The following is a 26,582-nucleotide window of genomic DNA, read 5'->3' as shown; positions in this document are numbered from 1 at the left end:
CGGCAAGGGTTTAGTGCTTGTTTTTGTCTAGGTGCTAAAATAAAAAAGTTATACTCACCCAAACAGCGCCTACTTCAGCCTGTCTCCCCCTCCACTGAAGCGATGGTATGTGCCTCCGCGTCCTCACGTCTTATACACTGTGTATAGGACGTAATGACTCCTTAGACTGCTGTAACGGAGGGGGAGAGAGGCTCCAGGGAATGGTCTAAGAGCAAGCCAACTCAGAGGATCAGGTGAATATAACTTTTTCATTTTGGCACCTAGACAACAACGAGGACTTAGCCCTTGCAGTGCTGGGCTAGAGCCACTGCAAGGGTTAAGAACAGTTTTGCCCGGAGTTCTTCTTTAAGGGGAGGCTGCCAATGCTTAGTTGTCTTTCAGGAAATGCTGCCTGCCTGTCTCTCATGCTGATCCATTGGATTTTATATTTATTGCATTGCTAACTTAGAACAAATATGAAATAATGAGTTCTGACTTCACTGTCTGCATACTTGTACCAGGCCAGTGACTCAGTATTTAGGGTCAGAGGATCACCCTAACAGCCAGGACACTGACATGGTCAGCAATGGCAGTTTTCTCAGTGCGGGCCTCCTGTACTTGTATCTATCTCTCTAACAAAGCCCCGGAGAGCAGTAAAGCCAGGCAGGGGTTCTAATCCTTCCCCACTCCATTCGAAGCTAGAAAAAAAGGAAAAGGTTTAGTTTGATATATATACTGTGTATAGATAGATAGATAGATAGATAGATAGATAGATAGATAGATAGATAGATAGATAGATAGATAGATAGATAGAATAAAGATGGCAGATGTTTATTGGATAATCCCTATTAAACCATATCAGTTTTATTGTATATCGACTCCAATGGTAACCAGGTAGATGCTAGTTTCCATTGGTTGCAACTTTTTTTTCCCTTTCTTTCAGTTTTTGCATATGAGTTTAGTTTATTCTGTAAAGAATAACCCACGTGATCGTGGGAACAGCATGCCAACACTATGCAGATAGTCTGTAGACTGGAATAGAACCCTGGGGTACTGGCACAAGGCTGCACGCCCAAACGCTGTGCCAAACATATTATTGTTTTCACTGGTGAATATACTGAATAAAACTCTTTGAACATTGTGGAACTTTGTGTGAGGTCTTGGTGATGCGTATTGTATCACTGAGGCCCCATTCACACTGAGCGACATGAAAATCGCGTGACTTTGAGCCATATTGCGCGACGAGCGATATTGAGCAACTTGTCGCGCGACATCGCGCAACTTTTTCCTATTGGGCTGAATGCAATCAGGAGCAATATCGCTCAAAATCGCTCGAAAAAAGGGTAATGTAGGAGCAACAAGCTACCAGTGACGAGCTACGAGCGATATTGAGCGATATTGAGCGACGAGATGTGAACAGCTCCATTGAAATGGATTGGAGAAGCTACATAGAGCGATATCGTGTGGAAATATGAGCGATATCGCTGCAAAAATCGCTCCATAAATGGGGCAGTGTGAATGGGGCCTGAAGGAGGACAGTGGGGGCTAAATGATGAAATCCTAGGCAAAGAAAGTAGACATACTACTCAGATTTTAAAAAGGAAAAAAGGAACTTGGTTTCTAAGGGCAACAACTCTTCTTATGCTCCAGATTTTGTAAATCAGCCCCAGCATATGATATTACTAAAGAGGATGTCTGAACTAGGGTTGCCACCTGTCCGTGATTCACCCAGACAGTCCGGGTTTTGAATGCTGAGTCCGGCAGACAGGGGCAACCAAAATTAGTATATAAGAAGCTACATAGAGCGATATCGTGTTATACCTCTGTTACATTGCTGGTCGGTGTATATACCTCTGTTACATTGCTGGTCAGTGTATATAGCTCTGTTACATTGCTGGTCAGTGTATATACCTTCGTTACATTAGCGGTAAGTGTATATACCTCTGTTACATTGCTGATCAATGTATATACCTCCGTTACATTGCTGGTCAGTGTATATACCTCAGTTACATTGCTGGCCAGTGTATATACCTCTGTTACATAGCTGGTCAGTGTATATACCTTTTACATTGCTGGTCAATGTATATACCTCAGTTACATTGCTGGTCAGTGTATATACCTCTGTTACATTTGCGTTCAGTTTATATACCTCTGTTACATTGCTGGTCAGTGTACAGTATATACCTCTGTTACATTGCTGGCCAGTGTATATATCTCTGTTACATTGCTGGCCAGTGTATATACCTCTGTTACATTGCTGGTCAGTGTATATAGCTCTGTTACATTGGCGGTCAGTGTACAGTATATACCTCAGTTACATTGCTGGTCAGTGTATATACCTCTGTTACATTCGCGTTCAGTTTATATACCTCTGTTACATTGCTGGCCAGTGTATATATCTCTGTTACATTGCTGGCCAGTGTATATACCTCTGTTACATTGCTGGTCAGTGTTTATAGCTCTGTTACATTGGCGGTCAGTGTAAGGCCCCTAACTAATTCTCTCCTTGCTCTCTCTCTCTCTCCAGAGTATTCCCCCCCCCCAAAAAAAAAATTATATTTTCAGCACGTCGCTAGAGTGTTTAGGTTTTGCTTGAAGAAAAGTCTGGACTGGAACAAAATCCAATTTTAGGTTATATAATAGGCAATAATGATGTGTAAAATGTAGCAACCCATCAGCCCAATCATGTTTCAGTTTACTTTACTTTGATTATTTGCAACTATGGAGCTTTGTACAACATAATATGTGGCTGAGAAGTTAGCCTGCCTGCCTTGCAATGATGGATCACGGTTTTGGATCTCACATGGGGCACTGTTTGACTGGAGTTTGTACCTTCTCGTGGAGTTGGTGTGGAATTGGTGAGTTTATGCACACGCAGTGCAGTGGGTTGTGCCGCGTGTTTTTGCCGCGATTTTGATGCGTTCCGAGCCACTTTTGGTTAAAAAAAAACCTTTTGGTTAAAATGGGCTTTCAGTGCGTTCCAGGGCGTTTACATGCATTTTTGATGCGTTTGCATGCATTCCAGAGCAGGTAAAATAGGGCTTGCTGCAGTTTTTTTACCTGCTCTGGAACGGAACAGTGCGATGTGAACTAGAGCTAAAAATACCATTGGAATACATTGGACGCAGTTTTGCTCCGGTCTGTAACTGCTCTGCTCTGCTCACGGAACGCGCTTGGTGTGAACAAGGCCTTAAAGTAGACCTAAGCCTAGATCAAGGCCTAGGCCTAGTGAGCTTGGAGCTGTTGCTACTTTACAATACACAGAGGGACCATGGGGAACAAAAGAAGCCACCCTCCAGAAGGAAGGACAGTGTCATCACCAATTCAGAGATGATTTGAGGATCTACAGCCGAGTGATACACAAATAAGATACATTTTTGTTAATGGTTAAGGTACTTAATTACATTTTAGGATTAAATCCTGAGTTTAGTGTCACTTTAATATTGCAACCGATCCGCACTCTAGCTCGTGATACCATTAATGTGAGTGATGCACATATAAGCTCAGGGTTGCCACCTTTTCTTCAAGGGAAACCCGAACACTCTAGCGACGTGCGAACATTTTTTTTTGGGAGAATGAGCTGTGGCGTGTTCATATGTAAATATCACAGTTGAGACTATTTTTAGTGGGGGGCCAGTAGCCCCTATCTACATTTTGGGTGCCCTCGTCTGCTTGACATCTTGTGTCCGGGTTTCAGCTGCCATGAAACCCGAACACAGCATTCAAAACCCGGACTGTCCAGGTGAATCCTGGACAGGTGGCAACCCTATATAAGCTACATGTTTGTTTTTAATAGTTAGGGTACGTGAATTCATTTTTAAGGTTTAACTTCTGAATTTAGTGTCACTCTAACACACTTCCGGATATATCAGATGCCTGCTTCCCTGCTGCTCCCACCAGCTGTTACATCCCTACAGGATACAGTAGGGCCATAGTGGTTAGCAGAAGTAGCTGATGGGGAAGCAGGTATCCTGCACTCCTGGAAGTTTAAAATGTGAAAGTTCTTTAGGTTAGTGTAGTGCCTGTTATGGTGAAGATTAGAGGAATGGCAGTTTCAACCCTCTTCTTTGGTAGGTAGATAGGTAGTATTTTTTAACAATTATTTTATCCTAATTACAATACAGTTGGAATAATTCTGGTAATATTTTAAAATCAGGTTTAAAATGAGTTCTCTATCACCAGCTGGCAAAGGAGGGTAATTTGCTTTTTTAGTTGTAGTGTGTTGTGTCTCCCACATGCTTCTTCTTCTGCTTGCAATTTTAGGGCCTTCACTGTAGATTAAAGCTAGGCATTTCATTTTTCTTCCTGCAGTTTCAGCAATCTGAGTTCTTGTGTATGGTGTTCTGGCTCGGGTTTTGTTTAGGAAAGTGTGGAGGATGGAGTAGGCTGTCATACGGCCAATGAAAATAGCACATGAATGTGTCATAAAAAGCTGTCAAGATTTCGCATTTTTGATGATTTATTTATACATTTGACACTCACGCTTTTTATTGTGCTGAGTGTAAGCCTTGGAAACTGACCTTTAAACCAAACATCCACATTAAACAGAAAGGACAGTGTTTACAGAAGATAAAGGCTTGGGCAGTTTTTAGGAATGATTATGATTTCTAAAACACTTCATCTCTAGGTGCCAGGCAGTGCAATTTATCTTCTCAGAGAGACAGAGGTGAGCGGCACAGAGGTTGATGAAAGGCTATGGAAAAAACATCCCATAAAAGCTAAGGCAGACTATCTACAGTATGAGGCAAGTGTGATGGCTAAAAAGTAGAAATGCACTGATATCGGTGTCGATACCGAGTATGTGGGCGAGTACTCTTACTCACTCAAATGCTTCCGATACTTTTCCCGATTCTGGAACTTCCGGTATCAGGAAGCCGGGCGGCGAGTCATTACACGTCACCCGGCTTCCTGATTGGCTGGGAAGCCGGCTCCATGCTTCCTCGTCACCTGGTGACAAAGGAGCATGAAGCCGGATTCCCAATTAATCAGCTTCCTAATGGGACTTCCGTTATTGGTATTCGTTGAGAACCGGTAAAACAAAATATTGGTACTTGTACCAAAAAAGGGGTATCGGTGCATCCCCACTAAAAAGTGGTCACCATACTTGCAATGAAGCCCTGGGTCCTTACATTTGAATCCCACCTTGTTCAACATCTACGGGTTTATTGATGTTTTCCCCATGCTTGCAAGGGTTTACATCCAGGTCTTCCAGTTTTTTTTTCACCATTCAAAAAAACATTCTAGTAGGTTAATTGTCTTCCTCTCATATTTGTAGTTGTGTGTGAATAAGTGTGGTATGGGCATTAGTTTACAGGCTCCTTCAAAAGGAAGCCACCAATACAGTGGTGGGGGCAGCAGAAGAAGTGAGTATCTGCATTCTTCTTTGCAAGGGACCCTTTATTGTACTTTATCCCATAGATTTAACTTAACACCCAGTACTAAATCTAAATAAAAAATATATACTAAAAAAAGCTATAGAAGTGGTTCAACTAGTATCATACTGAAAGTGTTGAAGCTTGCTACAATGTGTCTTATTATTAGAACCAAAAACATCAGAATTTCTGGGCCGGCAGATTTAAGAGATCTTGAAATGGACGTAAGGTTAAAAAAAAAAGTTGCCGTTTGGCAGGATTTCTATGGAGAACAGTATCTTCTGCCATAAAAGCTTCTTGCTGCCATTCAGTGCACAGACCCAGCATGCCAAGATGAAGTAACTGCTGTGCACATATCGTGTTACGTCATCAGGGGTCCGACCAATCAAGTGGCTTAAGACTCAAAACTCGGAAGAAGACTGGGAGATGATGGAAGTGCCAGCGAGGGAGAAGTGGGGAGGGGATCACTTTGGCAGGTGAGTCTGCCAAACAGTGCTAATTTGCTGTGCATTCTAGCACATTTGGCTCACAGCTTCAGGGGGCTCTATTTTACCCACCTCACTTTACTTCCACTTTAAGGGGAATTACACTGAAGTAGATTATCACTTTATCACCAGACCTTTAGTTGTAAACACCAGAGACATTTAAGTAGCTTCCTGTTCAAGTGATCACTGTGATTGGCTGTGATCAAGAGTCCATCCTACCGATACTGCAGTCACAGTGCTGGGGTTGCATGATTGAGCAAAATAACTATGCTGGCTGCAGCTTGGAGTAAGGCCCACCTCCATGTTGCCACAAATATGCATATGGCTGACTGGAAGGGGTCCAGAAACTTTGTCAAATTGCTGTTCTTTCCTCTGAGATATGCGAGCTCTGGAGGAATGTGCATGCTTTTCCATAAATATGACAACAAGCCTTTATGTTTGCACCTGAAGAAGGACCTAAAGACATGTTTTTAATATTGTGAGATAGTTTGTTTACACAATACAAAATCAAATAGCAAGAGTTGTTGCCTAGAGTTGCACCTCAATGGTCATCACCGGTCTTGTGTGTCTATTGGGAAGTTGAAACACAGAAAGACTCTTTTTTAGGGATTCTGGTGATTTGATCTTCCCATAAGTATCTTCTGGCATTCCCCAACTTTCATAGCTACTGCAAGACCTAATGATTATGTCAGGTTCTCCCAATGGATATTCCATAATGGTGAATAACGAAGTAACTAGGGGGTCCAGATGTGGGAGTCTGACACTGTCATTATGTCCTTTTATGAAGAGTGGGAAATACAAATCACTGCAGACAAATCTCCCAACCGGAACCTTGAGCAAGAAGCTGATGGATGAATAAACCCACCAGTGCCCACCCAATGCTAAAATATCAGCTGTGTGTAGTTGGCCTTCAAGATGTTCTGCATTGTTTTTATTGATACGTTATCTCATACTTACTTATTTTTTTCCTTGTCATTCTGCAGCCCTGACAGCTCTGACACATCCATCACTCCTTACCATGCAAATTGAAATGTCACAACGTTGCATAACACAATTATGAGGAGGCTGATGTAAAAGGTCAGCTCCCTGTTGTGCTGTGTTAAGCAGCTGCCGGCACGGCCACAGCTGTAGCACGGTGCCAGCACTAGAATTTATCACTGGCCAATGGGAATGCAGAGCCTGAGTCCATGTGACCTTGATGCTGTGTTGCTTTTTGTAAAAGGCACTACAGACTACGGGGCTGTGCTTATAAAGTGGAGAAAAAAAGTGTCTGTGTTGTCCATAATAACTGACCAGACAATTTATTCAGTGCCATGCTGCTGCACTTTATTACTGGGCAACCCTAAGTGGAATGAGTGAGTTCAATGTTCAGTGGACCATAGCAGGTTTCAGTTTAGATCTTAATGTGCTGGTGAGAACAAGTATGCAGCATATGTCAGAGTAAGCACAGAGTTGACACAAAATAGCAATTATATAACAATATTGCAGTCTGATTTCTGGGGGAGAAGAGACTGAGGAAATGCTTCCTTTTGGCTGCAGCAGACTGATGGCATCATCTCAGTCTTGGTAGAGTCACTTGCCTGCAGCTTAAAGGAGAACTATGAGGTGAGTGATTTCCACTCATCCTCATAGTTAGAGCCAACCTGTGACAAAGAAGCTGTCACAGGTCGGCTCTATAGTTCGGGAAGTGAGCGAACACATACAGCCGCTCGTTCACTTTCCGATCATCTCCCTGCAGAGAACGGTGACTGTTAGTCACCGCTCCCCACAAGGATTCCTCGCTTCTCCGATCCTCCAGCGCTGAGTGGAGGAACGGACGGGGGAGGGGGCGGGCACAGCTGGCTCTGCTTCTAGATAGGCAGCGCCAGCTGTCAGTCACGCAGCTGGGTGGATCTCTACTGTATTGTCGGGATCTGCCGCGGCTGCGTATCAGTATATTGTGGGTAATAGCCTGCTATATACTGAGCTTTGGGTCACGGGAGGACGCTAGTATATGTCCTCCTGTGACCCTAAAGAGAACTATGGGTAACAAAATGTTAATTGTAAAAGGCTGAAGTGAGTTGGTAAATGCTCATGTAGGAAAGGGTTAAGAGGTAAGGGAAAGGGGCAGGGATTCCCCCCTCTCCCCTCTACGATCCTGCAGCACTGACTGGAGGAACGAACGGGGCAGGGGGTGGGCACAGCTGGCTCTGCCTCTAGATAGGCAGAGCCAGGTGTCACTCACGCAGCTGGGTGGATCACAATAGTATTGTTGGGATCCATCCCAGCTGTGGTGCTCTCAGTATATAACGGGCAATAGCTTTGGGTCACCTGAGGAGGTTAGTATATGTCCTCCCATGACCCTAAGGAGAACTATGGGGAAAAACACCTGCCCTATAGTTCTCTTTAAAATAAATATTTTTATAAATAACATTTATTTAACAATATTACAGTCTGATTTCTGGGGGGGAAGAGACTGAGGAAATGCTTCCTTTGGCCTGCAGCAGACTGATGACATCATCTCAACCTTGGCAAAGTCACTTGTCTGGAGCTCAAGGAAATATTTTTATTGCTAAAAACTATATAACAATATTGCAGTATGATTATTGGGGGAGAGGAGACTGAGTAAAGCCTTCCTCCTGTCTGCAGCAGATTGATAACATCATCTCAGCCTAGGCAAAGCCACTTGACTAGAGCTCAAGGAAATCTTTTTAATTATTAAAATGTTCCTTACTCCGATCCCTAGATCACTAAGTAAATCAGCAGTGACGTATGGGCCAGTACAGAAGCTGGTTTGGTTGATGGGTGGCACTGTTAGGATTCTCATACTACCCCACCGCCTAAATCAGCTGCACCATAAAAAGGTCCTATGCAAGACTAAGTGCTAGCTTTCTCAGTCATCCACCACCTCACTGTGCAAAACAGAGGCAGTTTCATGTGTTCTCCCATACTTTTGAAGCTGAACTCTGGGCCAACAACTAAATACACAGATTAAATACATAAAGTCTATGGAATTTGTTTTACCTGCCAAAGGAGGCACACTTGGCTTACTAGCACACACAAGGGTGGCTCCATTGGACCCTGCAAGGGAAATGAGCCACTGTAAAACCGGATTTCAGGGCCAGTGCTCGGGGGACCAGCTGATTCTGCAGAAAGATAAACCTTTTAAACATCAAAAAGTAGCATTCATTGTAAATGCATTTATCAGCATTTGCAAAAGCTTAAAAACCTTTTGACTTTAATAGCACTTCAAGTTCTGTCTTTTTGACAAGTTCCAGTGGTGGATCATGGTGAAATGGTGAGCAGTACCTGCCATGAGGTGAACCCGTTATTTTGCTTAGTTCAGGTCAAGCACAAATTCACATTCAGATGCTCCCCTTTCCTATCTCAGAGAAGCGGGCACCATGTACAAGCTGTTGATCAGTGTTTGATGTGCACTGCTACAATGCTTATGCTTTTTCATTTCAATGCCAAGTCTATGAATGGGTCATGCTTCACTTATTCTTAGCATGGTAAAAGAGCCAATACTACAGCTAGTTCAAAGGAGGTAAATGTCATTGTTTCGGACACAAAAAGCCCTAGGTCATCTCTTTATTTGAATACCATGAATGTCTCACAACATATATTTTGCCTTCAGGTCACCCTGTCCGGGTATTAGGGCAACTTAAGCCAAATGGTTAAAATAAATCAGTTGAATTACATGTATAAGGACTGTTTAAATTGCCAAAAGTATTGCAAAGCAGTCATCAGGGGTGTCCCTACACTTTTCGCTGCCCCAGGGAGTAAAGGGGATTGCTGGGGGGTGACATTACCGTGGGGGGGGAGACTTGGATGATGCACAGTACCTCCGCACCGGAGGTGCACCCTGGCTCAGGGGGGTCCTGAGGCCGATTGTCACCCGGAGCGGAGAACAGGTGACACCCCACGGTAACATCACCATGTGCATGCGCAATGACATCATCGCGCATGTGCCCCCATCTAATTGACGCTTGTGGGCGGTCATCTTGGTAATGGACGCCGGCAGAGAGAGGATGGGACATTCACCCGGCGGGATGAGGTATGCCGCCGGGTCCCCTCCTCTCTCCTGACACTGTCGGGCTCTCCGTCCATGAACGAGTGCCCGACTTTTTAGAGGGGTTGACACCAAAATGACTGTCAGTCATTTTGGTGTCTCCGCTCCAATGGTGTCAACTGGGTGCGGGCTACACCCCCTGCAGCTTCCTTGTGACACCACTGCCTCGGCTGATGCACTGACTTCGGCTCTGTCCGGCATCCCACCCAGGTCACTGATGTCACTGGTTTCCAGGAGCTGGGCACGAGCCCACAAAACCTTAGTACCTGAGTTTAGATATGCATTAAAATAAAAGCAGGGTTAGATAACTCATGTGTAGATCACTTTGTGTTTGCTCTTTCAATCATTTGTGGAATAGGTGATTGGCAAAGCCAAGGCAATATTTTGCTTCATACCACAGTGATGTCACTGGTTCCTAGCGAACTTACTGAGCTCACATCATTGGCTGCCTCCACAGCATATGGTTGACATGCACATGCAGCAGAGTTCACATGATTATAACCAATATATTTAAATGGAATTAATGAAACAAGCCATTGTCTATAAATGTGCACGACAAATTAATTTTTAATGCTCAGTTTTAGAGGCTTGTTTAGGAAAATGTTACCATTACCATTTCTCCTTCCTTGAAAACAAACAACATACATTTGGTATAGCAATATCCTGTAATTATTAAGCGTTCTGTGTTCTAATGCACAGCTATATTTTAGAGGTCAGAATAACAGGAAGATAACTCCTGCCAATTTACCTCCTGGAAAGATATCGCAAATGATTGCCATGTGTCTCTGAGATGCATTATCTTCAGAGGTGCCGCAATACATGTGTTCTTGTGATAGCTACAGCATGTTCATATCATGGATCTCCAAAGTTCAACTAGACAAGGACAAACAGGGGACAGGGAATAAAGCTGAACTACAAGCAAAAAAGATAAATACATAGCTAAAATACATATATGTGAATGATTTTACATGTCAAAGTATTTGTTATTGTGTCCATTCAGATTTGAAATGTATACAGTCTTGCCAGATAGCACACCTGGTTTGGTGACCTAATGCTTCTCTGCTGCTGTTAGGCAATACAGCTGGGTCACCTTCCTGCCCATAGCTTGTGATTGGTCAGAAGCAGGCTTAATGAGCTCATCCCTCTGTTTTCTGGAGAATGAAAGCATGCTCCGTGTCAACAAATGTGCAAACAGAACCAGATTGACTTGTGCTGCCCCTTCCTTTCTAACTCTGATTTGCAGTACACAGGGAATTACAAGTGTCTGATACCAAGACAGATCCATGCACCCTTAGAGTATCTTGGGTCTAGTGGTTTGTACCGTGAATTGTCTAAGTTTGAAAGCGGTGCAGTTCAGTTATCAGTTTTGGGACCATTACTATTAAAGTTGCTTATAAATGATAGAGTTTGAGAATCAAGCACCATTTTTGTGTTTTCAGATGAAAAACAACAGTGTAGTGAAATATAGTCAATGCCAGGTTTCTCTCACTTACAGATGCCATTGATCCATTAGATGCTTTGGACAACTGTAAGGAAAAGTTTCACTATGGATAAAAGTAAAGTTATTGATGGGGCTAAAACATGTATGTATCATAGAATCTTGAGTGAGTAAGGGCTTGTTCACACCATGTCCGTTGAGCAGCGTTTTTCCTCAAACCACCGCATATGTATAGTATGAACATTGCACATAGAAAACAATTGTTTACTATCTGCCCTGTTCACACCGTACACATACAGTAGTGGGCAAACTGGCTGAATCAGTGATAGAGAAGAATCTGATTGTTCACTATGTGCCCTGTTCACACCATACACATACAGTAGTGGGCAAACTGGCTGAATCAGTGGTAGAGAAGGATCTGGTTGTTCTTGTAGATAATAGGTTTAAAGTGGACCTGTGCTTTGCCCATGATACATGACAGTCATAAAAATGTACTGTTTGTGTAGCATGTTTGAGATCATGATATTTTTTTGATACAATAGCACCTTGAATAATGCCATGGTTCTTCTAATTGAGAGAAGACAGTTGCAGTCTTTTTATCACTGGGGGGCTCAGAAGGGTGTTGGTGGGTCTGTTCCAGAAAGGTCCAACAGGCAAAAACTTTCTAAAGAGATCATAACCTTAATGTTTAAAGGTGTATATGGTTGCCACTCAAATGTTTAGTACAAAGAGCTCATGCCAAAACATACCCACATGAGTGAAGCTTTCCACATTAGTCCATAGTGACATTGCTCCTCTATATTAGCCAAGGGCTACAATTAAAGGAGTGACTTCACTCTGTACTTCTGAGATGTTACTGATTCCAACAACATATACAGGTCCATTCACTAAAGGGTGAAGGTTTGATGAAGGCAGGAGAAGTGGACAATCTAGGCAAAAATAGCTGATTTGGAAACATACTCCAATTCAGCTCCCTTTCCAGTTCAGCTATGTTGCCTTGGATTGTTCACTTCTCCTGCCTTCTCCAAACTCTTCACCCTTTAGTGAATAGCCCTGATAGACTTGGTCCGTTCAAGAAATTGCACCCATTCTTTGCAGCATGACACGGCAGCTACTGAAGAACATAATGCCAGGATGGATATACTATGAAGAGGAACTAATATAACAGTCAAGCACTTTCTGGTTGCCTTTGTCTCTCTCACTATAACCTGATTGCTTACCCTCTTTCTTTTATACCCAGGCCCTACCTTGCATTGATGATGGCCAATGATCTTAAAACAGCTGTGTGCCAGATATAAAAAAAATGGTTGTATAATTTTAGCCTGCATTTCTGCTATATGTTGGTTGGTCTGGTTGCAAAGTAGTCTAATGGAGCATAAAATAAATACATTTCATGTTCCTGCCCACTGTCCTTAAAAAAAATAACAAAAACCTCTGTTTTGAGAAAGTAAAGGTACTTTAAGGAAGGTTTTTTATGCCCTTCAGCATAACCAGACTGGGTATTCTGTCACATTGTTAATATGAAATATTAAGAGCATGCTTGACGAAATAAACTACAGAATTCTGTAAGCTTATAGGTCAATGTGTTTAATTCCCCTAAGGAGCAAGTGCTATCAGCTTTGAAAATATACATCTGGTACCAGTTACTTGGCTAGACTACCTGTCGAAGTGATTGATTTGTTGGTCATTGGTTCCATCACAACAGACATTCAGGATCAGTCACATGGGAAGGTGGACAGCTAAGAAACATGAAAAACGTTCTTTGCTTGATTTACGTGTCTGTCAGGAGGAACTGTATTTCATGTAGCAATTAGGATTATATACATGATGGTTTAGAAGAAGTTTGTAAACTGGAATTCGTACGATACTGTTACGTATAAATAGAAAGTATAAGTACTGTCCCCAATTGGCTTTCAATTCAGAGGGCAGCTCCCTCAGAGGCGTAACTAAATGTCATAGTACACACAATGCAAACTTTACATCTCTTGCAGGATCATTTGACTTTTCCATTCAGCCCCTGAGCTTCTAATTTTTAATCAAACTACCTATAAATTCAACTTGTTCAATCCTTCTAAGCCTACTAAATGTTGAAACAGCAATTAACTGAAGAAATAAAGGGTGTCACCACAAAAAAAGTTTGCTTTTCTTATGTGCAGAATCCAAAGAGATGTCACCTGAGGCAACCTCCTCAGGCTGCCGCATTATAAGGATGGCCCTGGCTACCCTTAATGTTTTTACTCCCTCGTGTGCTGTAAATTAGGCACAGTTTCAGATTTCTTCCAGGGTTCTGAACCCTGTGGTGCTTATTTTTGCGAATACCGGCCAAAACATGCCCAACTGAAGTAACCTGGACAGTCCAGTAGAGTGTATAATGAAAAAAAAATGCTTAAAGTTGATATATAGCAAAAATTATTTTCAGTTTTTAATGTAGCAGTGAAAGATTAGAGCCCATGTCAGGTTTTTATGGCTGTCTGTGCCCCCAACCCCTACTGATGCAGTCTTTTTATGTGCCCTGGTGACCATTGGCACTGGGACATACCTTGCCCAGGTTATTGACAGATTTGCTTGAAAGTAGACCTTTCATCATTCAGTTGACTTTTTCATTTCCTCCCTCCTCTCTTATGCACAGTTGCTCAGAATCTTCATGTTTTGTGAGCTGTAAATAGTTCTCCACCTCCCGAACTTCCAATTTCTACTGGTGATGTACCTTTAGCCACCCATGGCCTCCTGGAATATTCATGTCACACATTCCAGAAGCCTGCAGGTCAATATATGCTGACATCTATGCAGAGGTGATATTTCATAATACTTTGGTACTTACCATCCTGCAGCCTCCTGAGATGTGTTACATAAATATCTTAGGAGGCTGCAGGCAGCTGAAGGCACGTCACTCTCACCTAGGTGGAAAGTGAGGAAATAAGAGGGTGGAAAGGCAAAATTCATTCATATACAAGTCACAATACATGAGAATTCTCACTGATTGGGGAGCATAGTAAAAGGTAGGCATTCCTAAAAGACATGTTTTATTGTGACACATCTTTTCAGGTCTTCCACTATTACCTTCATTCATTCAGAATCTTAAAGCCTACAGGAAGTTGATTCTGGAAGACTTTCCTCTTCCAGACAGAGACCAAGTAGCTATATAATATGTCACTGACCCGCAGTGATTAATGCCTGGATGGTGAAGTATCTCTCCTCGGTACACCAGTCCAACATGTTTTATGTACCTGGGATAGTGGGGCAGCCCAGTTTTCCCCTGTGAAGGAGTCTTGGTTGAGCCCCATGACTTAATATTCCTTGGAGTAGTTATTTCTCTCTATGCAGGTAGGCTCTAAAGCACCTCTGAGGCATTCTTTGGCCCTCATGAGCACATCTGAAATGTCAGGCAATACTTAACATCAAAAACCCCACTCCCTACCCCAAAAGCCTGCTTTTTGAGATAGGAGGGCAGCCCAGTTTTCCCGTGTGAAGGAGTCTTGGTTGAGCCCCATGACTTAATGTTCCTTGGAGCAGTTCTTTCGCTCCATGCAGGTAAGCTCTAAAGCTCCTCTGAGGCACCCTTTGGCCCCTTAAGAGCACATCTGAATTGTCAGGCAAAACTTAAAAATTTGCCATGCCCATGGGTGGCCCATTAAAGCCCCACTTCCCACCCAAAAAGCTTTCTCACAGCTCATGGAAAAGGACCATTTCACCATGGCATGTATCACGCTACACCGTTGCATTCCTCTTTTAACCAAGACTGTGACACTTTTGTCAGAGACATAATTATATGATGATTAGTTGTTTCTACATTGCATGTAAACGAGATAACAGTGATAATTGTGTGTGTGTGTGCGTAGAGATTTCAACAACTGCTCATTTTAAAACAGTGCCCGGCCCTTCAGACAGAAAGACTGATGATCCCAGCCAGTTGTAGCTATGCCCCTGTTGAAGCTCAAGTACAAAATATACCCTCCTAGTGACTTGCACACATGCAGATTATTATAACAATGACGATACCTATAAATAGACAAGTATAAGTATAAACAGACGTTCTCAGCATTAGTTCACGCTTTACATCAGGCCCTTATAATTTATTGCTCTGAGTTTCCATACCATCAAACATTTTATACTCAAAAAAGCTGCAAACACATTCTGACTTTGCTACTTGAGAGCAAGTGTGTAAAAGACAATTTACCCAGTAAAGAGAAGAGACATAAAAAATAAACCTCTCCTGGCTCTGTGTTTAATAAAAAAAATTTTTACAAGCCGCAGCTGCTCAGAAATAGGTTCTGTACTTGGAGAAAGTAGGCAGTAATACAGTAGGACTTGTTTTAAAGGTGAACTCCAGGAAGATATAAAAGAGAACTAAAGCTAAACTTTTTTTTAACTTTAGTCCTCTTTTGGGTCAGAGGATTACATTTACTCATGTTCTCCTGTGAATCAAAATCAGCATCTTGCGGGCTACTGCTCACTATTTGCTGACAGAGCAGAGCTGTGCTGCAGCTGGGAAAGATCCAGACAATATTCTTGGGATCCATCCGGCTGCCTGTTTGACAGCTGGCTCTGCCTCTCCAGAGCCAGCTGTGCCCGCCCCCTCCCTTGTCTATCCCTGCAATGAGGAACAGAGAGGGGAGGGGGCAATCCCTGCGGGGGGGGCGGTGACTGACTGTCACCACTCTCTGCAGGGAGAAGATCGTGAGCTGAGCGATCAGTGGTTCATGAGTGCTCAGCCTTCGATCTATAGAGCCCGGCATGTAACACCTGCAGCATCATATGCTGGCTCTAATAATGGGGAAGAGTACATTTTACTCTCCCAATACTTCTCCTTTAATTCAGATCTGTATTCAGTGATACATGAGTACACATATTGAAGGGAATTTATCAAAACTGGAGCAAACTAAATCTGGAGCAGCTGTGCATGGCAACCAATCAGCTTCTCTCTTTCATTTTAAAATCTTAACTGAACAAACTGAAGAGAGAAGCTGATTGGTTGCCATGCACAGAGGCACCAGATTTTGTCTACTCAAGTTTTGATAAATTCCACCCATCATTTTTAAAATAAGTAAGTGTAAGTACTTGAATGGTATCAGCCTCTTGCATTCCCTGTAAGCAAAGCTCAGACTGGTAGAGGGCCAGGTAGGACTGGGATCCTGGGAACATGCTGATAAGAGGAACGAGCAGAGTGACAAAGAGAGGAGCTCATCAATCTGCTGCTTATCCATTCACTGTCCAGACACAATCTGGGGGAGGGTCCGGACCTATAATTGTTACTTAACTGTAGCAGAGAAAAAAAAACAAGTCTCTCCCCTGCCAGACAGGGGATGCTGTGTGGCAGACCATGTGAATCTCAGGACTGGATAGACTAACATACAAATTTTGGTAGGCAAAAAAGCTTTTTTGGGGCTACATCATATACTCAAAACCACTTTCTAATTATTGTTGGCCAGATCAGGGGATGAACAGCTCTGTTGTTTAATGGATGGCATTATCAGTTCATAGATTGACCTGGATTTGACTTGTTATATAAATCAATGTACTGTGTATATTATACTTACAATACCTCTGTTTCTCATTGTCAGCTCGGCACATTCAAGTCTCAGGATGGGGACTATTTTGTGGAGCCTCTACTGCTGGAGGATGAGAATGACACTGAAGAGGAGCACAACAAGCCACATATAGTATACAGACACATCACACCTCAGAAAAATGCATCAAGGGAAAAAAAGACGTGTGACACAACAGGTAACGTCTCCCCTTCCCTCTGGCATAGTTAATCGTTCATGACTTATTGACATGTTCTCCGTGTGACTGCTCAAGTATTAAATCAATGAGGCTGACCATTTAAGAGACATCATGGCAGATATGCAGGCTTATTCAGCAAGGGAATTTATGATGTGTTGAAGCCCATAGCAACCAATCAACCAATCCGATTTCAGCTTACTGAAAGGTTGTCCATGACAGTAAGTGAGCGGAAGTCTCTATGGATAGCGGTAAAATCCTGACAGGGTAATCTTTCCACCTTTAAAAACAAGTTTTGGCTGTAGAAACACTTTGATAGTTAGCCCTCCTAACACTTAATCCTTATCCTGTCCCGTAACACACAGCCCCTCTAACCTTACTACTTATGTTAATCCTTAAGGTGAACCTTATATACATAAAGTGAAAATGTGCTCTGTTTGGCTTCCACAAACAAGGATGCCAGGTGTTAATGGCTTGCATAGGGTTGAGGACTCTCTCCTGACTCCATGTGACATCATTGAGTGCCTGAGCATCCAAATACCCAACGCCAGGGCTGTCACTTAGAAAAATGCTTAGTAAAGGGAACGGGGAGCAATGGCTTACATAGGGCTGAGGGCTCTCTCCCATCTCCACGTGAATGTATTCAGTGACTGAGTATCCAAATACCCAACCCCAGGGCTGTCACTTAGAAAAATGCTTAGTTAAGGGAAAGGGGAGCAATGGCTTACATAGAGCTGAGGGCCCTCTACCACCTCCATGTGAATGTATTCATTGCCTGAGCATCCAAATACCCAGCCCTAGTGCTGTCTCTTAGAAAAAAGGTGAGTAAAGGGGAGTAATGGCTTACATGGGACTTAGGGGTCTCTCCCACCCCATCTGACAGCATTGAGTGCCTGAGCATCCAAATATCCAGCTGACACTCAGGAGAAAGAGGAGTAAGTTACATGACCCCCATACTGAGAAATACTGGGTATTTCTCTTAGCTCTTGGTAGCTAAGGAACAATGTATTGAGGGGAAAGCAAGTATATGTATCACATATCCAATATAAACTCCCCTTTTAAATAACCCCCAACCCTAAAACTTAAACATAACCCCTAATCCCTGACCTTAACACTAGAATGACAAAGCTCCAAAATTGTGACCCGCCACTGAACTAACCCCATGTTCTTGATACTCACCTGTGCTTGGAAGCTTGTGAAAACTCATAGATGTGCTGACAACTCAGCACCAAAAATATTGGAGCCAAACTGTCAGCGCCAAGAAATAACAATCCATCCTTTTAAATATGACCATTTGTACAAAGGAAGCCTCCAATGACAGCCATCAGCTCAGCAGCTGCTGGAGAGCTCCTGGTCTTCTCCTGAGTCAGTAGCTGAGTGTTCTCATTCTACAGTAAGTGTGCCATTATCCTGCAGACTTCCATAAAGCTCCTTGTCATATGGTTAAGCCATTGAAGTCTCTGTCCACAGACACGATATCCTGCATGGCAGAAGGAAAACGGCTTTATTGGTAACCCGAGGAAATAAGAGTACAAAGCTGATGACAGCATCTCCTCCGAGTCCTAATACATCGAAAAAACATGTTTTTCATCCAGCTCCTCGGACCGGTTTTTCCATATTAAAAGACATTTCATCATCTTCCTTTTCTCAAAGGCCATTTTGTTTTTTTAATGGATGTAACTGTTCAGCAAAGAGCCTGGAACGGTTTATAAGGAAAGCGTCATTAATCTCTTTTTAATCCCCGCACAGGACACCTGCAGAAATAGGAGCTGGACTGAAAACAGGGCACAGAAGGTTTTCAGTTGCTCTATGAAAAATCAGGTTGCTAAATGTAGAATGATAAGGCCTTTTGAAGTTAGAGACATAACTGCACAAAGCCATTATAATGTCAGGCAGCTGTGATTAAAGGGTACGTAAACCCTAACATTAATTTTCTCCTATTTGGTTCCTTTTTGTTAAAAATACAATTGAAAGCGTTTTGTTATATCAGTTCGATTAGTGCAAAAAATCCTGAGATTCTGCCAGAGCTCCAGTGCTATCCTGTATACTGCATACTCTATAGTGTTATTTCAAACAATATTATCAACCTTGTTCAATTCACGTTGAAGCAGAGAGGGGGAATTGATCTATAGGCCTACCCCAGTGTCTGTCCTGGGGTGACAACAGAGTTTCTGGCCAGGAGATGCCTTTCATCTGAAATTATCAGTGAACCTCCCTGATGAAAGGGGACTGTTCTTGACCCTGGAAACACCTCAGCTTTTTTTATCCCTTATTTTAGTATATCAAAATTATATAATTACTTTCTTCTTCATAATACTCTGTTTGCCCTGGTGATGATTGTCACTGAGACTAAAGGAAGAAAATCCAACATTTTGTTTCACTAGAAGAGGAATAAAAGGGAACTCTTCCAATGGGCATACTTGTCCTGGTGACAACTATCTAAGTAGGGAGGTGGGGATTTCCCTCTTTTTTGAGAGACTTATTTTTGTTTTCAGTGAAATCTTCAGGACAGGAAATGAAGGGAATCTCCCCAATCAGACACAGGCAAAAAAAAAAAGTTGCATAAAAGTTTGGCCTTTAGATATAGCTTAACCTAATAGAGGAGCAGTAAAGCAGCCTGCATACTGTATGTAGGAATAAATGCATGTAATTAATGTTTTTACTATGACTAGACTATAGTATTCCTATAGTATAAAGAAGCCATTTCTCTGAGGCTAGAATAAGACTCTTGATATCCCAGTAAGAAGCACTGCACTATTCACCACCTCTATGTGCTTTCGTGTTCCGCCTCATTACTCGTGATGCAGGTAAGGGCTGGGGGGAGTACAATCTACCTCTATTCATGCTTTTGTATAAAATCACAATGAAGATCTTCAAAGTTCTTGTTTAATTACCTCCTCCAGCACATTCCAGTTCATACAACTTCCAGCCTGACTACAGACTTACTCTGGGCTAATTTTGGCCTATCATGGATTTTAAAGCTGTGTTGCTCCTTGCATCTTAAAAATTAGAGCAGTGGGTCAGTGAAATAAAAGCAAAGTTCAATGCATAGAAAGGAATGGACAGCATTGGATTGGATATATCCACATACACCACACCAAGCAATCAAGTTCTTAGGGCCAACCTATCAAGTGTTCCCAAACTTCAGTGGTATCTAAAAGTGTAATATTAAATACAGATTACTGTATAAGATATTTAAGATATAACATCTTAAATTATAAGATGTAATTTAAAAATAATGTATATAAATGATTGTTCCATGAGTGTCCATAAATTGTAGATCTGCTGCTTTCTTTCCAAAATTATGGCAGTCACCTCACTCCATGCTGACAATTGAAAGCAGTTCTATTCTGTCCCTCGCACCTCTATCCACCACTATCTTCCCCTCTGCGTTCTTCTTGTTTGTGCCTCTCCTCTGGCCATTGGGCAGCCACTAGTGATGTGACTCCTCCGTATATGCACCGAAGTTCTGGCTCCATTCTCAGTACAGTGCTGTGAATGGGTATGGGAGTGTGCACTGCGCGTGCCTGCATAATTCCATGGGAAACCACTGATGATGTACTTCCTACACATGTGCACAGGAGTTACATTGTCCTGGCACCTGGTTTCATTCTCAGCACCCAGCTCCATTCTTGCCACCTGACAGATGCTGGGAACAGATTGGTAGTGTATATGGCACATGCCTGCACAATTTCTTGGAAAGATGGAGAATTTATTGAATGGAGAATGTCTTAAACCATGAATGAGAAGTGGTGATGGAGAGGAAGAGAAAAGTTTAAAACCATAGCCAGTTGAGTAAGATGAAGTGGAGTTTTGGCTAAATGGAGCAGGAAGTGAGGTGGAACTTCATATTTTTTGGTCCATCATGACCCCTCACTGTTCTTTCCAAATAGACATTTTTTTGTCCTTTTGGTTCCTCGTGTCGTAGCATATGCTGCACAGACTCTATGGGGCTCATTTAAAAAGCAGTGCTTTGGTTGCAGTGTTTAAAAAAAAACTGCACATATATAAAGCACAGCAATGTGCTACACAAATTTTCTTGCGGATTGCAAGAAAATTCAGGACTCTTAAGTTGGTGGAGCGTATTCAAAATTAATGAGTTTATCAAGGAAAAATGAAAGCTGGGAGGAGAGGTCACATGACCTTCTCTCCTCAAATGACCAAGCTCTCTCTGCTCCGTAGAGCAGAGAGTACTCTTTGGGGCTTCACCAGCTACACGCTGCAGCCTGATTTTTATGAATGGGATCGTATAATGTGTACGTAGCGCTGTGATCTACAACAGAGATAGCGATATACACTCTGCATTATAAATGATCCCTATGTCTGAGTCAAATCCTGTGCTACAACTATTACGGAAGATATTCTCTGATACTAAACATTTCACATCATCTGCTGTCAATTCCTTCAAGACTTAAGTTTGATGTTGTAGATTAGGAAACCATTCAGCTACACTCCGATCATAACATTTTGCTAAAAAACCTCAGTACAGCGGGGACAATGACACACACACACCTAGGCCAAACCAATAAATGTATTGCCCATTTGTCCCAGAGCATTAGAGCAAGACTTTACAGGGCTGACAGTAAAGAGAAGATAAATATTACATTAGCATGGAATAAGCAGAAAAGAGGAATGCTTCTACATCTTATCCTGCAACATTAATGAAACAACGGAACGCGGCGAGCATTGGCATTTATTAAAATAGAATGATTTCTTCCACCTATAAAAACAACTGCGGGCTTTATGGGAAGAGTTTTTATGAGTGTGTGAATAAGAAAATCAGGTTAGGGTGCTCTGTGAATCTCAGTATTTATTTCCATAAAATTGTTTTATGATATGATAATGTCGCTGGTATAGGTGCTGTAAAAACTATAATCTTGTTGTATCAGCAGAGCTGTTGGCAGAGAGATGCTTGAAGCAAAAAAAAAACAGGTTTTCTGAATATAAAGAGATAACGTTCACTCAAAACTCAGCGTAAGGAGAGAAACAGGCGGGCGGCCATTGCTGACCTTCCTCTGGAAATTCTGGTTGCCTGGCAGTCTCAAGTATTAATACTCTCTGAAGCACTGACCAAGGACAGTAAAGCTGGCCATACACTAATAGATTTCTCCATGCACTCTAAACAGCGTGAATGGACAAATCTCCCCCGCCTGACTGTTGCAGTCACTGTTCGGCCAACAATTTTCGGCCCAGTTCCTCCAACAAAAGTTGACTGAGCTGGCTCGATTTAGCAAATAGATAAATCGCATAAATTCTAATAGTGTATGGTCAACCTAAGTGAAGATTTCTGGTATGCATATTTTTCAAGGCAGTGACTCAGAATATACTGATGCATATAACTGCCCTCTTAAACCTGTCTCCCTCGTTCAGCCTCCTGAGCCTCTCTGTTGGCCACTGAGATTGCCCGTCATATTAAAAATACTAACAGCCTCTTAAAGGCCCAAATGCCCACACACTTATACCTACCTTCCTTGTGATCCTTGTTGCTCCATCAGAACACTCGCAAAATTACTGGCTCTTGGTATGAAGGAGCATTGGATCCTCTCCTAGGATGCAGTGTGCAGGCCAACTGGAAGGTATGAACACTCTCACTTATAGTGGTGGATGATCATCAGCCCTGGGTAAGCTACGACCAAGAGCTTACTGAGTAGGTTTCTGCCAAGGAACCCACATAGATTTTGGACTCCCAATTTCAATGGAAGACCAAAGCGGCAAGGAAGATCATTGAAGATAAGTATTAGTGGGTGATGGGGTGGGCTATTAATGGACTCTGTCACTTACTTTAAAGGACCAATAGATTAATTTAGGAGGCTGGAGTGAAGAGCTTGACCTCCTCATAGAACTTCAGCTCCCTATAACTTCAGATAAAATGCAATTTTTGAAGAAGTTACTTAGGTTCATGACAGGTTCACTTTAAAATATACAAACTGTCACTGGGAATAGTGATATATATTTTGAAATCCTTAAGCTATCCATACACTGTGAGGGTTTCCTCATTTAGCCATGCAAGATGAACAATTAAAAAAACCTCTCAATTCCCCTATCTACACTATCAGCATGCATGGAATACTCTCCCACCACCCCCACACTGGGCTGTTCTGAAACATGTGCCGCTTTCAGAATACTGAAACCATGACTGCACCTGATTGGCTACATTCACTGTCAATGGAGAATTTTCAGCCTGGTTCCTTCGATATTCAGATCAAAGGATGTCGGGCTGAAGGCTGCCGACGTGGCCACCCATGCAGTGAATTCCACCTTATGCACCAATTTCCAATGTTGCAGTCTAACCACTGGGGGAGTAGAGTGGACTGAGGAAATGCAGAATGAAATGCAGAAGACTGATGACATTATCTCAGCCTAGGCAAAGTCATTAAACTGTAGCTTCATTACTTTTAATAATAATCTTTTTTTTTTCTTTTTTTTATTGTTGCTGTATTTTGCGATATAGCAGGAATTTAATCATGTAAAGTCACTGAAAGGTCTACCTTAAGCAGCCCCCTCTCTTATCTGTTTTCTGTAAGACGTTACATGAGACACTTGTGAAGGGTTTCTTTGTCTCCTGTAGGTCTTTGACTATCAGAGCAGTGCTAGTTAAACAGACAAAATGGCCGTGAGGGTGACAAGCTCCCGACGTGGTGTGGAACACGATAGACATGAAGTCAGTCAGCTTCACATACATGTAAGAATAGTAACAGTATACTTTAAATTGTCATATTTGTATTTAGCACTGACTCCAAAATATACAGCTGTCTCACCATGAAACCTATAATCATTGTTAAATTTAGCACTGCGCTCCCACTACAAACCGGCTATTTCTGTCCCGGCTGGCTGTGTTGTCTATCAGAGAGCCGTGAAACAATGTGTGGAAGTAAATAGGGAAATATAATCACTCAGAACAGAAATCCTTCTAGGCACCAGGCCCCCAATATTTATTTATATATATTTTTTTGTCTGTTTTTGCATTTTATACCGCGCCAGTTTTTTTTTTCTTCATTCTTGATATTGAAGAGAAATGTATTTGTTAACTTGATTCAGGAAGTGTTTATCTCTCTGCCCATATGGGATATGTATAGATGGAAAACTTACAGACCAATGGCAACATAATTAGAGGAGAGTGACGACAGGGAGCGAATTAATGCCTTCTGGGGTTTAGCCTTGCATTACTGCAGTCATCTCATGTCAACTCACCTTAAAATCCAGGCAGTCATACTTTTTTTATCCCTCTAGCTCTGTCACCCTTTAGGATGTACCAATCTCCCTTGATTTTTCTCATTCACCAGAGTTTGGATCCAGGCCCCTTACTAATGACCCGTGTTTTGCAAGCAAGTCCTCATGTGGCCCAGGAGGGACCAATCTGCTGCACCCCGGGGCATTTCCCACCCTGCAACTGCGCATAAGAAAAGGGTGGAATGCTTGTGCTGACATCATTGACCAAATATAGCTATGTGGCAATATAAACTCAATTACATCACAGCAGCTGTGGTTGGGGAGTTCTCCGACTGCAGCTGATTGGGTGGCAGTGGAAGGACCTACCTTTCAGGTTCAGTGGAGCTCAGGTTCAGACCGGGTTCTCCTTCTGGGATCTCCAGCCATAGCTTTTTTTTATAATGTAACATAGAACATGGAAGGGCTTAGAATCTTTCTTTGAGAATTTACTTCACTTCCTGTCTCAGAAACCAGGCCAGATTGGACAACAAGTGTAGGATTCCCTCCTTACGGGGACAATAGGAATGTTATCCCTTCCCCACGCTTTCCAAGTTTAAAGTACATCTGAAGCCAAAACCTTTTTTTTAGATTTGGATAGAGTAGAGAGGGATTGGAACACCTGTCAGATTTTATTGCTGTCTTCCCAAGTTCCCATTAGGGAGATTCTCCCTCTCTATTTGTCCTGGTGACCGTTATTACTGAAAGTGAAAGAAAATCACAATAGCAAAAGAATCGATGGGAAATGTTCCAATGGGTTACACTAGTTCTGGTGACTCTGCTGACCACCAGGAATTTCCATCTTTTCCGAGGTATTTCCTCTCACTTCTCGATGTGTCTGTCAGACAAGAAGTGAAGAGAATTATCCCCAATGGGACACAGATGATAAAAAAAATAGCTGACAGGGGTTATAACCCCCCCTTACTCTATCCAAAACTACAAAAAAAAGAGTTGGCTTCAGTTCTCCTGAAGGTTCACATGAAGTTCTACTTTAGTCTGATCATCAGGTTGCATTTTGTTAGAAAGGATAATGAATTCATAATTAATTATTGGATAGATAAATTGAAATTACCCATATGGGTATTTTTTTTAGCGCTAAATGCAGAATTTTTTTTCTCATGCCTGTGCCATTGATTCCTTAACTGATAGGTTTCCCCATATTATTATTATGATTATAATACAGGATTTATATAGCGCCAACAGTTTGTGCAGCGCTTTACAATATAAGGAAGACATTACAATCACAATACAATTCAAGACAAGATGGTAAGGAGGGCCCTGCCCCTGAGTGCTTACAATCTAAAAGGCAAGGGCAAGTGATACATGAGGAGGTAGCTGTGTGGGGATGAATTGTTTGAGAACGTGATGGTTGACTGGTTAGGTTGAGGTGGGATAGGCTTCCCTGAAGAGATGAGTCTTTAGGGAACGCCTAAAGGCAGTCAACGTGGGAGATAGACGCACAGGTTGGGGTAAAGAGTTCCAGATTTCCCTATAATAATGCTTATGTTTATTTGGGATAAAGAGCACTCGTACTTATCTTTTTAGGTTTTAAACCAGAAAGGTTCAGGTCTTATTATCTTATTTCTATAGTTGTCATCATGCACCACCAAGAACCAATGTTACGTACAGTAGAACTAGTGACCGGAGAGGTTAGCAAAACCTGTCCTGAATTCTAGTGTGCTTCCCAATAAGCCGACATCTGCACTCCCCCATAGAAAGCTTGCAAGCAAATTCAGCTGCTCTCTGAAGTCTGTGAACAGATATCATTCTCTTATGTCAAACTTGCATAGTTACATAGGATTAAAAAAAAAAAAACCACATCCACTTCAACAAAAAAATAAAAAAAATACAAACCATAAGTAAATTAAAATTCGGCATCCTCTAAACCCGCAGTTGGTCCAGTGGAAGGTAACAAAACCCTTGTAAAGCATGAAACACATAGCTTGAAGCAAGAAATTATTTCTGATCCCCAAATGTAATCAAATACTCCGACATAAAAATTCTACAGTGTTATTTCATATGAATACTAGCAAAAGTGTGCCCGTGTTATAAATATTAATAGCCAGTTGTATTTCATGTGAAATGTATATCATGTTTTGAAGCAATCTACAGAGTTGGCTAGAAGCAGCTTCTGGGGAAGCCTAATAGATATTTTCTCAGTTCTTAATGAAAAGAAGCATTTTGAGCCCTTTCACACGAGCATTCCGATCAGGTCCGCCTGTCAGTTTTTCAGGTGGTCCTGGTCGGGAGCCCGATGTTAGTCTATGGGCAGCTGGATATAAACAGAAGGCTGTCCATTTACATCTGATTAGGTCTGGAAAACCAAACAT

General features: G+C 42.1%; 1 protein-coding gene across 1 annotated transcript in view; it reads left to right on the top strand.

The window, feature by feature from the left end:
* ADAMTS9 (ADAM metallopeptidase with thrombospondin type 1 motif 9) overlaps nucleotides 1-26,582 on the top strand; it is a 202,755-nt gene that overhangs the window by 7,000 nt on the left and 169,173 nt on the right. Inside the window, exon 3 of the mRNA XM_018554557.1 lies at nucleotides 16,887-17,049. Within this exon, the coding sequence (XP_018410059.1) occupies nucleotides 16,887-17,049 (163 nt within the window). The remainder of the gene's footprint in view (nucleotides 1-16,886; nucleotides 17,050-26,582) is intronic.

The sequence above is a fragment of the Nanorana parkeri genome, unplaced genomic scaffold (genome assembly GCF_000935625.1).
Source record: "Nanorana parkeri isolate BGI_ZX_2015 unplaced genomic scaffold, ASM93562v1 scaffold9, whole genome shotgun sequence".
Taxonomy (NCBI): Eukaryota; Metazoa; Chordata; class Amphibia; order Anura; family Dicroglossidae; genus Nanorana; species Nanorana parkeri.
The sequence above is the reverse complement of the archived record's forward strand: the minus strand, read 5'-3'. Positions and strand labels throughout refer to the sequence as shown.